At 34.8% G+C, this 17,420-nt stretch overlaps 1 protein-coding gene across 5 annotated transcripts in view; it reads left to right on the top strand.

The window, feature by feature from the left end:
* SNX13 (sorting nexin 13) overlaps nt 1-17,420 on the top strand; it is a 68,060-nt gene that overhangs the window by 23,053 nt on the left and 27,587 nt on the right. For all 5 annotated transcript variants that reach the window (XR_014316797.1, XM_082752193.1, XM_082752194.1 and 2 more), the window contains exons 3-12: nt 3,451-3,553; nt 8,129-8,218; nt 8,617-8,738; nt 10,919-11,040; nt 11,190-11,291; nt 11,950-12,038; nt 12,409-12,492; nt 15,171-15,309; nt 16,033-16,121; nt 17,224-17,323. Coding sequence is in view for 4 of the 5 variants with exons in the window: in XM_082752193.1 (XP_082608319.1) it covers nt 3,451-3,553; nt 8,129-8,218; nt 8,617-8,738; nt 10,919-11,040; nt 11,190-11,291; nt 11,950-12,038; nt 12,409-12,492; nt 15,171-15,309; nt 16,033-16,121; nt 17,224-17,323 (1,040 nt within the window). In the remaining variant the exon portion in view is untranslated. The remainder of the gene's footprint in view (nt 1-3,450; nt 3,554-8,128; nt 8,219-8,616; nt 8,739-10,918; nt 11,041-11,189; nt 11,292-11,949; nt 12,039-12,408; nt 12,493-15,170; nt 15,310-16,032; nt 16,122-17,223; nt 17,324-17,420) is intronic.

The raw sequence follows: 17,420 nt of genomic DNA, 5'->3' as shown, positions 1-17,420 counted from the left end.
TATAACATTAATATTTGTTTATAGCTTTTTCACCTATGATTAGCAATGATATAACGTCAGTTATGTAAATTAAGAAAATAAAAATCTAATTTTGGTTCATGTTTAGCACGAGCATTAAGGAAACTACTATACCCTTATGTGGAGCAAAGTAACAATTTTGGATGTGGCTTTTCATACTGTAACTTTATCTTAATACTTTGAATTGTTATCCTGTTTGGCACACAGTTTTCTAGCTGGTTACACTTGTTCACAAATGGTGGCTTATATCAATGGTTTCAGACTTACGCTAGCTGGGAGCCTACTTTTGTCCCATTTTGCAGTTCAAACAGGAGATATTGAATATTGGTTGCATCCTTAATAATGACCTTAATGTTTATACTGTGTGCCAGTGAGTTGTGAAGGAAAACGATGATGCCACAGCTGTATCAATGTTATCTGTTTCTACTGTTTCACTTCTTTTGTGTGCTATCTAGTTTTTTTTTTTTTTTTTTTTTAATATGTGTATTTTCTGCTGCACAGTTAGCCTGTAGTAAGCATGCAACTGTGTTTGTATGCATAGAAGGATACTTGTGTGTCTATACAAAAGCTTTAAATCAAAAGTTGTCTTTGTTTAATTTTGTTTTGCTTTAGGATTGATTTACAAAAGATAACAAAAAAGCTAAAGTTTGGGGTTTGATAACTCATCACTAAGGCAATTGGGATCTTTCCACCCCAAACAGGAGGCAAGAGATAGATACCGTTTCTTTAACCTGTATAGCCAAGACTATTACAAGGTGTTAAGCTTCATAAAATATTTGTTGCCTCTACTTCAAGTATAGATGCAAATCTGTTAACCTGATGCTGGGCCTGTCTTTTACCCATCTTTTCTTTGTACCATGTATGTTTCATGTGTGTTTCTTACCTTACTCTCTCTACTTCCCTCTTTGCATCCTAAAGAAGTAAAATAGAAATTATGTGATCTGTGGCTCTGCCAGCAGCTTTAAGCTTCTGATACTGTCATAACTAACATTTATGGGACCAGCAGTCACTATGACATTTAAGGAATTTGCTCCATTGTGTTAAGTATTGATAATTACACTTTTTTTTTTTTTTTTTTAATAATATCCATGTATATGTGTCTGGCCGCCTACATTGATTATTCTAATTCCTACCAGACTGGTTCTGAAGCTAGCTGCTTATTGACTTCCACAAAGCCATTCAGCTGACATTGTCACTTTTCAGACTTGATAGGAAAAAGATAAATCTGTAGTCCTCACTTTTCTGCCTTTCACCATTGTTCTGTTGTTAATCCATCCCTGTGAAAAGCTGGTCTTCCAATAATCTGGAAAAAAATAACTTTAAATAAATTAGTCTTGTTCTTTTTCTGTTCTATTCAATTTTAGAAAAGACTATGCTGATTTTTCATTTACTGGATTGAATATCCTCTTGATGAATTGGATAAGCATTTGCACTGGAAGCTTCTGATTAACTAACAGCTATACTGAATGGTCATAGTCTACAGCTAGTTACTTGCCAGGTTTTGATCCTTTTGAATTAAAGGAAGTACTTCTCCCCTCCTTTCTCCTACAAGTTACTACTATATGGTTGAAGTTAAAATCATTTTTTTGGGGGGGGGAAAAAAAAAGCATTTTGGGAGTACTGTCTTCTTTAAAAGCAGACTGAGGTTTCTAATGGAAAAATGATAGGTTATAAATAAAACAAACCCAAACATTTAAATAAAAAACAAAACAAAACACAATATTAGTTTCACTATGCTAAGTTGTTAAGTTTTAAAACAAGCTTTTGTCCTTGAACTGGATTATGATGCTAAAAGCAATGTTGGTGTTACGATTTTAAAGCAATCTGGAAGCATCTGGAGCAGAAAAGCAATTACAGCTTTTAATTATTATTTCTTTTTAATTTGTTGTCCTTCATTCACATGTAGATGTAGAAAGTATTTGGGATTGGTATATAAAGATGGTGCTGTAGGCTGTAAGGGAGTCAGAATATCAAGTGAAATTTTCTTCTACATTATCAAATTACCCATAATAATTTATTTATTTATTTTTTCCCCCCCGTCCTGGAGTTGTTACAATATAAATGACGACTTCCCTACTTCTGAATTATTGAGCACTAGAGTACTTGAAAAGAGTGGTCCCCAGCTTGGGAATTAAAACTTTCAAATGGAATACATCTGGTGAATTCAGATGTGTTGGTTAGGAACTAGATTCTTATCATAAGAGTAAGAATATAATTTATCAAGAGCAACCTATATTAAAAAGTGTGATTTCAGCATGTTCTAGCCTGGAACAGCCTTGTGAGATCCTGTGGCCACGAGCATTGGTCAGTTGTCCTTTAAATGGAATACTTTTGATATTTGCTTGCTGTGCATGTTTAGCCATCCCAAGACTAGTCTTGAGCAACAGTGGCTTCTCATTGTTTTTCATGCTCAGCTTTTCAAAGGCTTCCTCCTTCAGTTATGCTATAATTGGCACAGCCTTTAGGTTTTCATCCATTTCTTCCTAAAACTAGCTTTGTTTTTGTTTTTGTTCCCTGTGTCATAAGCCATAAATTATTCCTGTTGCAGAAAAATTGAGCTTCTTAGAGTGGTTGTTTTCCATTGTGCTTTCATTATATTACAAAGAAAACAATAATAAAAGTAGCTGCTGTCCTGTTACAAGTCATAACTTAAATAGTATTGAGGAATTGTGAGGGGGGAAAAGGTAATGAATTTCTAAAATAACATTTTTTTTTTTTTAAATAAATGGCCCAGGAGTATGCTTGTTTTTAGAATTTATATGCTGAATTAAATAACAAAACCTCAATACCTTGTGTTTAACTTACTTTTTCTTCTAGGAGAACTTTGCCTCTCTGTTCTTAGGTAGCTTGATAGGACTATTGATTTTTACTTTATTTTTCAGCTTAATATGAATTCCAGATCGAAAACTTTATACCTCTCATTTAAATATATGTAATAATATATGTAATCAGTAGTTACTTTCTACGCTTACTACATCAGTTTCTTTCTGGTGCTTTTGTGACTATTACCAAAATGTCATGGTCTAAATATCTCTGTAAAGACATTATTTCTGCACAGTGTTGAAGTAAAAGCATCTTTGTACAAATGCAACCAGAGTAGCCTGTACATGTACCCCTTTTTCACTCTTCTAATATTTGGGAGCATAGGCAGCATGCGCTAAAAGGTTCTTCTTAGGTAGCAGGCTCTGTAGTATAGACTATAAACATTTGCTAAGTGATAACATGATGTTAAGAATGCGAACAGAAGACTGGAAAACTTCATACTGTATTGTGTCAGTTAATTTGAGTAGCATACTACACTGAAAGAGCCCTGTCCTATGGTAGTCAATGGTGAGAGTCAAGTATTGGAATTTTGTACCTCACTGTGCAATGTTTTCTAAAGGGTGGGGATTGGAAAGATCGTTCTAGCTTGTCTTTCTTTTTCAATTTTAGGGGTTTTGTGGTTACTCTTTTATTTGGAAAAAGCAACTCAGAAAGATACCTTGAGCAGTGTGAACATTCATTTCTTCCCTGTACATCAGTTGGGATCCCTAAGGTAAGGAGACTTTACTGACCTTAACTTGTAAATCAGTCTTCATAGCTTTGAAACTTAGATTCAAACTGATTAGCAGTGTTATTCTAAAAATTAAAAATGTACCCATTTCCCAAAATAAATGATCCTGCTTTTATGTTTTGATTCAGCTATTAAACTGTGTATGAAATTGCAATGCATGATTTTTCCTTTTCGAAATATAGGCTTTTAAAGCATTTATAGAAAGTTTGTTTCAATTATTGTTACTCATTACGCAAAAAGAGTAAGGTGCAACTGTCTAATGCTATATGTTAGAAATTACTATTATTTTCTAGACTTTTTTTTTTTTTTTTTTTGGGGGGGGGGGGGGGGGGAGGTGGTGTCTCCTTCCAGATTTTTCTTGCAAGATTGTTGTGACTACTTATGATTCTTCCATCCTTGGGTCTGTAGTTTTGACAATTTTGATTCTTTGTGGTCAGTGAGTTCCTTGATAAAGTCCAGATTTAGAGTACTTAAGGGAGGGAGAAGCTCTTATCTTTGACCAACGTTTTATGTAAGGCCAAGCAAAAATCATGGAAATGCATACACAAATGGAGGAGCAGCGTGATCCACTTTCCAACTTTGTCATCTTCTTTTCTGAAATGTTACCAGGTAGATAGACCTAAATTCAGGCATCCTAATTGGCTTAATCTGCATCTCTGTAGTATAGAATGAGCTCCTAATAGCCAAGATGTGGAATTCGTAGCAATTCCTGGTTTATGAATCTATATGTCTTGGCAGGTGGATCTTGGCCTAATTGGTTTGAACTCATTAGTATAGAGAAAACAAACCTAAAAATTGCTAGTTACACTAAGATGTTTAATCTCACAAATATTTTGTTGAAACATCTTTCAGCTGTCAGACAGTTGGTCACTACACTTCATGTTGTCTGTGATGAGGTTTCAACTTTCTTATCAGCAGCACGTGTAAAGAAATGTGCTTTGTGATTCAGCAGTATGTTTTCTAATCACAATTTGTGTGTGCATGTAACTGAGATGTCTGGGACTGAAGTATATTGAAAGCTGAGAGTAAATTTATTGGTCTAAATGAAAAATTTAAGACTTTATTGCCACTATTGAGAAAGGAGTCAGCAAACTAATGATTTGGTTCCATTAATGAAACCTGATTTTAGGAGACTAAAGTTCTTGGTGCTATATGGCTTACAATGCTTATAGTGACTGTGAAGTGTTGCTTATGTCTAACGTTTTTTGAGAGTAGATTTACGAACAGTTTTTTTCTGTCTTTTAGACTTTGTGTCTGAATCTTTTTTAATGATTTTTGATCCCTATATGTATGTGTGCTCTAGTTGCTTTATGAAAGAATAAAATGTCTTTTTTTTTTTTTTTTTTTGTACAATGGTTGCAAATTTAGTACTTCTGGTTTTGAGTGTGGATTATTGGTGCACGTATGTCACTTTTATTATGCTACCAATACTGACCGATCTATGGAATTTTTTGTAGTAAGTCAGAAAAAAACAGAAACAGAAAAAAAACAAACCTTCATACTAAATGCTATTTGAAATTGTCCTCCAGTTAATATTTACTTATCTTCTACAGTAGCGTTCTGCATCTCTTTTTTTGTCACTGTTAATACAGCATTAGCTATTTTAGTTGAGCTTTTCAGTTGGAAGAGTAATCTGAAGATGTGGATTCTTCATAGGAAGCTCTTTTTCTCAAAGGCAGTCAGGAAGGCTTTCAGCACTGTCTCCCATAACATCCTCATAGACAAGCTCAGGAAGTGTGGGACGGATGAGTGGACAGTGAGGAGGATTGAGAATTGGCTGGCTGGCAGAGCTCAGAGGGTTGTGCTCAGCAGCACAGAGTCTAGTTGGAGGCCTGAAGCTAGTTGTGTCCCCCAAGGGTCAGTACTAGGTCCAGTCCTGTTCAATTTATTCATCACTGACCTGGAGGATGGAATTCAGTGCACCCTCATCAAGTTTGCTGATGACACAAAACTGGGAGGAATGGCTGATACCCCGAGGGCTGTGCTGCCATTCAGAGGGACCTCAACAGGCTGGAGGATTGGGCCGCGAAGAACCTCATGAAGTTCAACAAGGGCAAGTGCAGGGTCCTGCACCTAGTGAGGAATAACCCCAAGCACCAGTACAGGTTGGGGGCTGACCTGCTGGAGAGCAGCTCTGTGGAGAGGGACCTGTGAGTCCTGGTGGACAGAAGGCTGACCATGAGCCAGCAATGTACCCTTGTGGCCAAGAAGGCCAACGGTATCCTGGGGTGCATTCGGAAGAGAGTTGCTAGCCGGTCAAGGGAGATGAATCTGCCCCTCTACTCAGCCCTGGTGAAGCCACACCTGAAGTATTGTGCCCAGTTCTGGGATCCCCAGTACAAGAGGGACATGAAGCTACTGGAGCAAGTCCAGAGGAGGGCTATGAAGGTGATCAGGGGGCAGGAGCACCTGTCATATGAGGACAGACTGAAAGAACTGGGCCCGTTTATCCTGGAAAAGAGAAGACTGAGGGGAGACCTTATCAATGTGTATAAATATCTGAGGGGAGGGTGTCAAGAGGATGGAACCGGTCTCTTTTCAGTTTTTCCCAGTGACAGGACGGGAGGCAACGGGCACAAACCGAAGCACAGGAAGTTCCGGATGAATTTGAGGGGGCACTTCTCTACTGTGAGGGTGACAGAGCACTGGCACAGGTTGCCCACAGAGGCTGTGGAGTCTCCTTCTCTGGAGATATTCAAAACCCACCTGGATGCCATCCTGTGCAACATGTGCTAGGTGACCGAGCTTGGCAGGTGGGTTGGACTAGATGACCTTCAGAAGTCCTTTCCAACCTCAACCATTCTGTGATTCTATGATTTTGGTGCTGTTTTTCTTTTGTTCTGTTTTGTTTTTCTTTAATTGAAAATAAATGTTCAAATGCTTTATTTTAAAGAAAAGGGTTACAATTCAGAGCACCAAAATGTGAATAAAGTAATGTGTAGAGTGCAGCAAGCTCTAGAGAACTTACAACACAGGATTTAGTACAGATATGTTTGCATGGATGTTGCTTGTTATATATATAATGAATGCTGTGCATTAAGGGGAAATTATGTAAGTTTGATGGAAGATTATTTACTTAGTATTGCAAATACATAAAACTTTCACTGGAGAAAAAGGAATGTGTAAGAATGGTGTAACCTTGTTGTTGGCTCTGGTTTGAGCAGAAGGTTGGACAAGATGAATTGCGGAGGACCAGACCCAAACATGAATCTTAAGCGCCTATAAGCATTCAGATTTTACCAACTAACCTTGCATATTCTGTTTCTCTCTCTTTTTTTCTTTCTTTCTGGCTGTTTTTTTTTTTTTTTTTTTCCCCTCTGTTTTCCAAATGTGGTTTTGTGCATGCAATCCTCAAATTTCAGACTTCACTTTTTAAACTATTTTGGCAATTTTAACCATTTAGTAGCAATATATAATCATTCCATTCTGCACTGTTTTGGCATTTTTGATACTGTCAAGACAAAAATGTTTTGCAAATTCATAAATATATAGCTGGAATATTGTTTGAATATGAGTCAACTTTTTACATATTGAAGTAGTGTCAAACTGTTCCCTTGCCCTTAAAAGTACGTAGAACTTTGCAACAGCAAATACTTCCTTGTTAGTTGAAAACAGAAACGTTTTCTGGCCTTGTATTTCACCACCATTCACTGAATGTGAACTTGTTTGAATGAGAGATACTTAGGAGAAATCAAGTAGAACAGAAACACTGGGTGTATTGTTTATCATTTTTACGTTTATGTTTTTTTGATAATTCTATGTCCCAATACAGCCATAACTCACTCCGTTCTCTAGAGAAAATGGGGAAAAAAAAAAAAGAAAACTTTTTTTTTTTTGAACAGTAATGTAGGTTGTTGTGTTGTTATTTTCCAGAAAATAAAGGGGCTAATTGCAGGTTTCACCAGAAGTTTATAGAAGGACACCATATTAGTCCACTCAATGAAATACTGTCAACAAGTATTTCTTTCAGTATGTTGCTTGCTGCAAGTTGGCTCTGATGAAGTAATACCTGGAGTTAACTGCTCTAAGTTGCAAGTCCTTCTATAAAGCAATTTTTTACATCCTCATCAATTACTTTTCTAAGACTTGCCTGTCCAGTCGTGATGGTACCAAAGAGTAGTTTCTCTACAGGCATATATAATAACCTGAGATGTATAAAGAAACAAAAGGGATAGGGGGGACATCCTGTACAATTACTTGCCAGAGGCTGCACAGGAAGCTCATCATCAAGTATTAAGATGGAGTCTTACCCATAAATTATCTTGTGCTGCTGTTCTTCGCTGCCCTTTTACTGCCATTTGAGTTTTATTTCCTTCTGATCTGTTATTTTAGCAAAACTGCTTCTAAACAGTAAGCAGGAAGTAATGCAGGTCATTTTTTTTTGTCGTTATTTACCATGTAAAGAAATGTAGATATTAGATCTTGTGCACTACATAGATTAGAATCAAAAAGTTTTACAGATTTGCTATTGGAAGTATACAAGTATCGTGAGAAGCTATGCTTAGAATCCAGCTCTGCTTAAATCTGCAAAGTTAAAATTTCCTAATCTCTTTCAAGTGCATAGAAGAAATGAAACGTGAAGCCAGACCTATTAAGATTGACAGAAGACTGACAGGTGCAAATATAATTGATGAGCCTTTGCAACAGGTAAGTTATAACTAGGACTATTTAATTTATTATTTTTATTTTTCCAAGTATTGAATGTGTAATAGCTAAGTAGTTGTGAGACAAAAAGAAGTTGAGAAATTACAGTTGAGAGTGGTAAATGAAAAACATCCAGGATGGACTAGGATATTGGGCAATACTTGTCCGTTTTCTGTATCTTGCAGTTACTCAGCATAGCAGTGGTGAATTCACAGGAATCAATATGAGAGAGGTTTTAGCATGGGAGTTTTTATTGTTTCACTCCCAATTTTGTAATGGTAGAGTTCACTATGTGAACCTTTTAAGAAGACTACTGTTGCATTACTAGGCACAAGAAGCTGTTTTGTATTTTGTTCTGTTTTGTTCATTAGTTTGTCTTTATTTTCCCTGTTCAATTTCAGGTAATCCAGTTTTCCCTGAGAGACTATGTGCAGTATTGGTATTACACACTAAGTGATGATGAATCGTTTCTTCTGGAAATCAGGCAGGCTCTTCAGTATGCACTTGTTCAGTTTTCTGCCAGGTAAGTTTATTTGTATTTTTATCAATACACTGACTAAACAAGTGGACAGTTATCTCTGTTGGTTGTATGGTAATAGCTAAACAATTTTTAATTTATCTGTTGGTACAGTTCACTGTATTTTACAGAAAGAACATTAATGTACTTTAAGGTTATAATCCAAGAGAGCTGCAGTCTTGTTGATCCCTTAAGGAATAAAAGGAGGTGAAGTTTATAGTCATGGTCTTTTCAAAATAGTCTTTTCAAGATTTCGATTAATGCCTAAGATTAGCAAATAGTATTTTTCTGCAGTTTAGGCACTGAGCTGCATGAGTCATCACCTTTTTCTGTGCAGGTCTGTTTCATATAAACAGCAGAGCAATTCCCAAGACAAATCAGTTTGAAAACCTTAATTCAAATATCTGTATCAACTCAGGTAACTTTTAAAAAATGGTGTTGCTCCTCAATATGTAAGAGCAATGAGTATTTCCAGAGGGGTAGCAATCTGGGGAATTAAAATATTGATTTCATGTAATTCTTCTTTAAAAAATGAGCTTACATGGTTCAGAACAAATGGATAGTTTGTTAATTGTCCAATATATTTCAGTTGTTGCTTAATCAAGTAGCAGGAAATTTAGGAAATTGTTTATCTTCAGCATGGCTGATTTCTCAGCCTAGGAAACCATGTGTACTTAGTAAAGAAGTATATGGGTATAAGCAATGATTTCAAGCATTCATCCCACTGTAGTGATCATCTGTTTTCTCTTGAGAAGCGGTTGTGGGTAACCTAAATAATAATAATAAACTTCTTAGCAAGTTTTCAAGTGTTGTCATCCATCCCCTTCTTCTGACCTTGAAAATGTAGATTAGTGTGCTTTTCTGGCAAGAAAGATCAAAGATGTAGAGCTAGGTTTAATGCTAGGAGAAGTATGTGATAACAAAATCTTACTGACTGTTTCCTAGGTTTTCCATTATGTCATAAACTTGGAAATCAGAAAAGATAGGCTGAATAATACCATATGGGAAGCAATACTGTGCTTACCTGAAATTGATTTGGCTGTTCAGTTGCAATGTTTTTGTCTGTTTCATGAAGTTAATTTTGTTGAACGTTTTCAAACACTGGTTTTGTGTCAAAGCAGGACAAGTTATAACTAATTTATTTTTTTTTTCCTCCGGTATTACAGCTCTTCAAAAATAGCCACTATTCCTGTGCAATTGTTTTTTCTTCCTGTACAAATCATATCATTTCCATTGACCTGCAGTAACTTATTATTATTATTGAGGGAAAATGATATAGTGCATTTAAAATGACTGCAATTGGTTATAGCTGTAATAGTCTTAGATTAGTTCCATAATCTCTAATTTCATTTAGCGTGTGAATTTCTATAGAGAACGAGTACTGCAGGTTTTTCTTTTTTCTTTTGGAGTTCCTCTTACGGAAGAATGCTGCAAGGCTGCCACCTAGTGTTTTTGTGTGATTTGATTGTTGTGCGGGTTGTGGATCTGGATTGTCGATGATTAACGGGTTTTGAGACAGGCCTTTTGAGACAGCTTTGCTTAGGAAAGCATGGACAACACATCAGTATATCCGCATCTTTCTTAGACCAATAATTAAATGGTTTTATGCAAATCTAACGGTGACTATTTTCCAATACTGTGCACTGTTGATTTAGAGATTCATGCCAACTACTTCTCACGTAAGCTATGGAATCAATTACTGATAATATTAGGTTGTTGGTAGTTTCAAATGAAATGTGTGTTTTCTTACTTGTGCATATCCTGAAAATTTGGAATAAAATGATTTTATGTGCCTTCCAAAATGACAGAAACTATGGGAGAAAAAGACCTGGGGAGCATTTAGGTTGTAGATGCTTGTAGACAGTTTGTGTGAGTTTTTTTATTTTATTATTATTATTTTCACGGATATTTTAAACTAATGATGAGAATCAGAATACAATACTGGATATCAGTGTTAACTTTTTAAAGTAATTCAAACATAAATAATGTGTAAATGTGAGTTTTAAAATGGTATTTCACAACGTTTGATTTGTTTTCAGTGAATAGATCAGGAGGCTTTTTTCTCTTTGTTTCTCCATGTTTACTATCACTCTGACTCTTGGCAGGGAGAAGTAAGTAGAAATTTATAATTGCTTTTGGTATTCAGGATAAACTAATTAATTTGCATGTCACCCCTTTTCTGATAGGTCAAAGGAAACAGACTGGCAGCCTTATTTCACTACACGACTTGTTGATGACTTTGGCACTCATCTTCGAGTTTTCAGAAAAGCTCAGCAAAGAATAGCAGAGAAAGGTGATCAGATGAAAGGTAACATAATGATGGAAATATATTTTTACTTTGAGTATTAAGTTGGCAAGCATCTTACGTGTGTGAAATATTTGGCTTTTTTATTAATCGTTTAGTCTCAAATTTCTGATCTTTACATAAAAATTTTTCTTTTATTTTCTTTTGTGTAGACCAAGCTGAGGAACTTGTAGATACATTCTTTGAGGTTGAAGTTGAAATGGAAAAAGAAGTCTGTCGTGACCTAGTCTGCACTTCTCCCAAAGATGAAGAAGGTCTTTCAATATTCTTCTGAAGCTATTTTAGTATAGCAGACTGAATTAAAATACTATGAAGTTACAAATATGAATAAATACTGAAGCCTTAGCATGTGACTTTCAAAGCATGATTATTTACAATGTCTTATTTCCTCTAATTTGTGCATATTAGTATTTTAAGTGTGTATATATGGAGCTATCCATCTTTTCATTAGAAAAAAAATACTTTCAAACTGTTTTCTGACAGGGAAGGGTGGCTTTGAAGATATTTGTTTTGCTTTTTTTTTTTTTTTTTTTTTGTTAGGTATCTCATCCATTTTACCACTCCATAATCTTAATTTCATGGGAAATCAGTTTATTGGCAAAGTATGCAGGACGGAAAAACAATCTATATATGTTAATGAAAGAAAGTATATTGGAATTCCTTGTAATATGGCTCTTTTTTCTTGGCTTTATGACTCTGTAGAACTGCCTCAGTTTGATTTTATGTCAGTGCTGCTTATATTCAGTCTGAAAGGTGTAACTATAATGCTTGGACTATATAGCTGTATGTTTGAATTTTATTTTAAGGATTTATCAGTTGGTATTTATGTTATCAGGTAGGATGAAAAACAATATAATGCACAATTATGCTGAGAATTTTGTGTTTGTTTTTTGTTTTGTTCTCCCTCACTAGGATTCCTAAGGGATCTGTGTGAGGTTTTACTGTATATATTGCTACCTCCTGGAGACTTCCAGAACAAGATCATGCGATACTTTGTCAGGGTAAATAGTCATCCTAATTCTTTGCTTTAATGCCATAAGAATTTTTAAAGCTGCTCATTTTTTACTTTATTTTTTAATTGTTTTAAGTTAACATTAGATTATTTAAGTGAACAATTTTGAGAAGTATTTAGTAGCAGGGAACAGTTTGCCTGATATGTTTCCCAAGTTTTTTTCAGCTCTAGCAACACTAGAAAAGCATGTAAAAATGTATGTTGTTTTTCTTGAGGTATTAATATCTTCCCATTAAATGATAATTGCTATTACATGCTTTTTCTTTAGCATTGGTAACAGTGATTTTTGGATTGTCGCACTTAGTAATTTTATGAGTAAATACATTAAAGTGATTAATTTTTTTTTTTTTTTTTTTCAGGAAATCCTCTCCCGAGGGATTCTTCTTCCATTAATAAACCAGCTCAGTGATCCTGATTATATTAATCAGTATGTCATATGGATGGTAAGATTTATCATGACTTCATATTTCCAGAATATTTTTATATAAGCCTTTACTTACGTTGTTCCCTGTGATCATGGAAGGTATTATTATTATCCTTAATTATTAATAATTTAACTGAATGGGAAGAAACAAAATCTTTACTTTGACATCTCTCTAAATAGACCTGCAGAAAAAAAGTATATACTAAAATTATGTAAATAGAGCATTTACATTTTAATTAATGTTATTGTCTGATAATGCAAGTTAAAACTTGCACTTAAAATTCATTGTCCCTTGTTATGTCACTAGTCAAGTTTTTTTTTTTTTAAACTTTCTGCAAGACCTCGGTACTTTTATTTGTGTATCTTACTCTTAATGTGTGCATTCAGTAACTATGCTGAAAACACCTCTGGATTTCAGACTAAAAATTCTTAACGTGAAATTGCTTCAGGTGTACGTGTACAATGTTCCTTCAGTCTGGCCACCTCTGTTTTATGTAAAAGTTTTCACGTTGCTTCTGCAGGAACGTGAAATGGAAAAATTACCGCTGCTCATGTGCACCAGGCATTTCAATTTTTGTTTCCCCTATCCTCCTACACATATTCTTTTTTTGTAACTTGTCCTCTTTCTTTATTTACTGAGCACTGCCCCCGACTGTATCCAAAGATAGAATTCTGAAGCTTTTATAAAGTTTTTCTGTTATGATGATGGCCCAAATATTACTTTTCATAATTTCTTTGAGATGGGGAAGTAAATACTCAGGGAATAAAAGGAAGAATAAACACTTCCAAAAATTTAGTACAAGCCTTACAGAATGAAGATGATTGCAGAAAATTAAGGTCAGGAGTTGATATGACTGAAATTCTAATTCATATGGGAACTTTTGACGTAAAATCAGACTCAAATAAAAAAAAATATTATTGAGAATGAGATGTTTAATACTACATTTCTATGCGTACCATACATAGTCTGATACTATTTCTCTTAAAAACAAACAAACATAAAACTATAATATTAGAAGTTAAATACAAGTTCTCTTTGTCATTATATTCATTAAAAAAATAATGTTTAAAGTTCTACTATTTGTACTGTTACTTTAGAAAAAAAAATATTTCTTAGAAGTTTTTCCATTAACTTAAACCAAAGATATCTGCACTACATTCTCTTTTCTCTGTGCAGCTCATGTCAATGCACTTTGGTAGTGCAGACCAGGTGCAATGTTTCCATACCAAAACGAGCATTTATGAAAGATGGGTAATGTGATTTCAGCCTCTCCTCTTTAGATACTAAAGGCAGCATTAGACTTCAGCCCTCTCCACCTGTGTATGCATGCTGTAAAGCTGCCAGCCATCCTGAGATCCCCATGCTGCATTCATAAGGCAGTTTCCAATGATGTGAGCAGTGCAGCAGGCTTCCTGCACTTCCACAAATTCCTGAGAGTCCCTAGAGCAGGCTAGGTTCATCGTATGCCAATTCTAGGACTGCAATCCTGGATATGATAGTATGCATTAAAATAGCTTAATAGTATTTATAAGGGTATCAGAATTAGGGTTTCTGAGGGGATGTTAGTTCAGACATTTCCCAATTTTTATTCCACTAGGTTGTGGTTACATAGTAGAATGTTTTAATTGCTTTTGTAATTCTGTATCTTAAGAAACCCTTACATGGGGAACACATACAGTTGCAGGGGCCCTTGGCAAAGTTGAAACCTTTTCAGTGTTCTGGTCAATTTCTGCCTACTTTTTTTTTTTTTTTTTTTTTTTTTAATGGGAGATGGGAAATAGCAGAAGAAGGTTAATGGGTTTGGGGCAGATCTTTAAGTACAATGACGCTTTCCAGGTGGCTTTGCTGTACCTCTTGAAAATGAGAGGAGTGAAACAGATTTGGACTGTATGCATGTTTCTTCTTTCTTGGTCCATTTATTCTACCAAGCGTGATTCTTTTGCCCTGTTCCTTCTAATTTATCCCTACCTTGCCAACATTTTTATCGTGTCCTTGACAACCTTTATTTCATTCTTTTTTTTCCAATTCCTTTTTACATTCTTTACTCGTCCATCAATTTTAAAAAGCAGCTTTCCTTTGAGTCATGGAAAAAAGTGAAGCAGGTTACATTCAAGCTTTTACACTGTTTAATGGGAAGGCTCTGAATTGAATCCTGCTTTGAGCAGGACTTAGATGTCTGCCAGAGATAACTTCAAGCTGATTTTTTTTAATATTCTGATAACTTTTTTCTGTGTATTGGGAAAAAGCAGTCAGGTGCCTAGGTGATTGTATCCTAAAACTGGTTACAGAACAGCGGAATGAAGGGCATGTGAGGTTTGGGATCGTATTATGTAGTGCAGGAGGGAGTCATCTAGTGGTGCTGACTCTCACTTAGAGGCAGTTTGGTTGTGTTTGCAAGGCAGGGCTGCTCTGTGAGACAGAATGATAACCATGGACCCACAAATGTAGAGAGTAAAAATATGTAGATAGCTTACAGATGTCCAGTCTCATTTATCATTTAAACTTATGAAAAAATTGTGCTTCTCTCAGAGTTTATCTAATTTTGAAATATATAAAATTTTAGCACCAAAGGAAGATTTAGAAGCATCAAAATGTCTTCAAAATTCCACTTTGCAGTGTTGCACTGAAATAATTTATAATGTTAATGTTGTGCTTTCACCGGCTTTACATTATTCACACTGATTTTTTTTTTCCAGATTCGTGATTCCAACTGTAACTATGAGGCCTTTATGAATATTATTAAATTAAGTGATAATATAGGAGAGTTGGAAGCAGTGAAAGATAAAGCAAGTGAAGAACTGCAATATCTTCGATCTCTAGATACAGCGGGAGATGGTTAGTACTGTATTATTTAACAAAATATTGAGTGTGTTTACCAGTGTGAACCCTGAAGAATATTCCAAAATTTTAGAAAATGCAAACTGATAAAATATAGTATAAAATAGTTCGTTGTTAAATTGTTTTATATATATGTATATATATAAAAGTGGTAAACCTTGGATGGTATGTGTTTAAAAATAGGTCTCTTACCATCTGGATTTTATTTTTGTAGGAAGGAATTAGCTAGTACCTATTTTTTTTTTCTTTTCTTTTTTTAATGTAGTTATAAATTAGTTAAATTAGTTATATGTATGCTTCTGCTGAATTAAAACTTACAGTTAGTTCTAAATTTCAGTAATACTTTGGTTATTAATGGGTAGTCGCTTAACAGTTAATCTGAAAATGGGAAGAGAAGAATTCTTGTTCATTTCTATTGGTAGAATAGTTAAACTGAAAAACTTTCTCTGCAAAGCTGACGTGTTTCATATGTGGTGCCATTGCTCTGATTTTTTTTAAAGTAGGATCATAGAATCACAGAATGGTTTGGGTTGGAAGAGACCCTTATGTATCATCTAGTTCCAGCCCTCCTACCATGGTCAGGGACACCTTCCACTAGGCCAGGTTTCTTGAAGCCCCAGCCTGAATTTTAAGTATTTTATGAAAGTATTTTAAGTATTTCAGGACAAGAGTTTGCATACTCATCTGCATTACTTTTTTTTTTTTTTTTTTTTTTTTCAGATATCAACACTATAAAAAATCAAATAAACAGTTTATTATATGTTATTAAAGTATGTGATTCAAGAATTCAGAGGTTGCAGTCAGGAAAAGTAAGTATTTTAGAATGATTTTTGATTCTGAAAGAGTGATGTTGCAGATGACTTACCAGTTCAGTCTGGCTTTTTGCTTTTGGATTCCTGCTTTTTGAGACATGGCTTGAAGCATGCAATTACAGGCATACATTGTAAAACTCACTTTTTTTTTTTGATTTGCAATTCTAACATGGAGACATTTTCTAAAGGTTCACATGTTTAGAGAGTTTTAGATTCTGGATTTAGTAGTTTAGATATGCCATTACAAATTATATTATTCCCATATATTCAGTATAAGAGATGAACTGAAATGGTGTATAGATGGTAAATCTTTGTATTTCTACACCTATATTTAGTTCTTTTTTGCTGCTTCAGTGCATACCTATTGTGTCTCAAGTTTAGTCTCTGGCAAAGTTCTCTTAACTTGTTGATAAAGGTACCACTTGGTGATTATTTTGTGGTGCCTTATTACGTATTGTATTTTGTCATACTTGGAATATTTTATGAGAATTGGATGTCAAATTTCAGAACCTGATCTTGTTCTGCTTACTTGTTTGTTTTGTTTTGTATTTATTACAGAGTCGGTATGTTTGACTTTGCCTAGTTTATTGACTCTTTTAATTGGACCTCAGTGTGGCTCTGTGATAATGTAATCTTGTGCATATTGACAGTTAAAATGTTTAAAATATTTTATGGTTGGACCCTGAAGTGCTACTGCAATACCAAGAAATGTCTAATTAGCAGAAGAAAGTTGGACAGAGATGAGTTTAAGTTGTGGTGACCTGCACCCCATCAAATTCTGATATTAATTAATCTCAGTTCATTTTCATTCTACCGTAACCAGTAGGGAGATATTTGGGGTTAATTTGACTTGTATATCATTACATGAATGTTACATGAATGTGTTAAAAGCCAGCCCCTCATACAGCAGCAATCTTCCATGTTTGAATTATGAGAAGTAAAATAGTTATGAGAAGATGACCTTCTTATTAGTGACTGTAAAAATAATTAAGCTTTGAGAGGCTGCTTTATTGTCTACAACATAAATAAGTTTTTTATTATGTCTGATTTATGGTAACCTAATTTAAAAACAATGAACATGCTGAACTGTGTCTTACAGGAAATAGATACTGTGAAACTGGCAGCAAACTTTGGAAAACTTTGCACAGTCCCTCTGGACCATATTCTGGTAGACAATGTTGCACTACAATTTTTTATGGGTAAGTATTAATTTTTTTTCTGATTTTTCTATTTAGAAAGACTATCCTAGCTCACAGGTTTGTTTACTTGTACCTAAGTATCTACTGAAAGCTATAT

Source organism: Aythya marila, assembly GCF_965140915.1.
Source record: "Aythya marila genome assembly, chromosome: 2".
In the NCBI taxonomy this organism is placed as follows: Eukaryota; Metazoa; Chordata; class Aves; order Anseriformes; family Anatidae; genus Aythya; species Aythya marila.
Note: the sequence above shows the minus strand (reverse complement) of the source record. Positions and strands in the feature narration are given on the sequence as shown.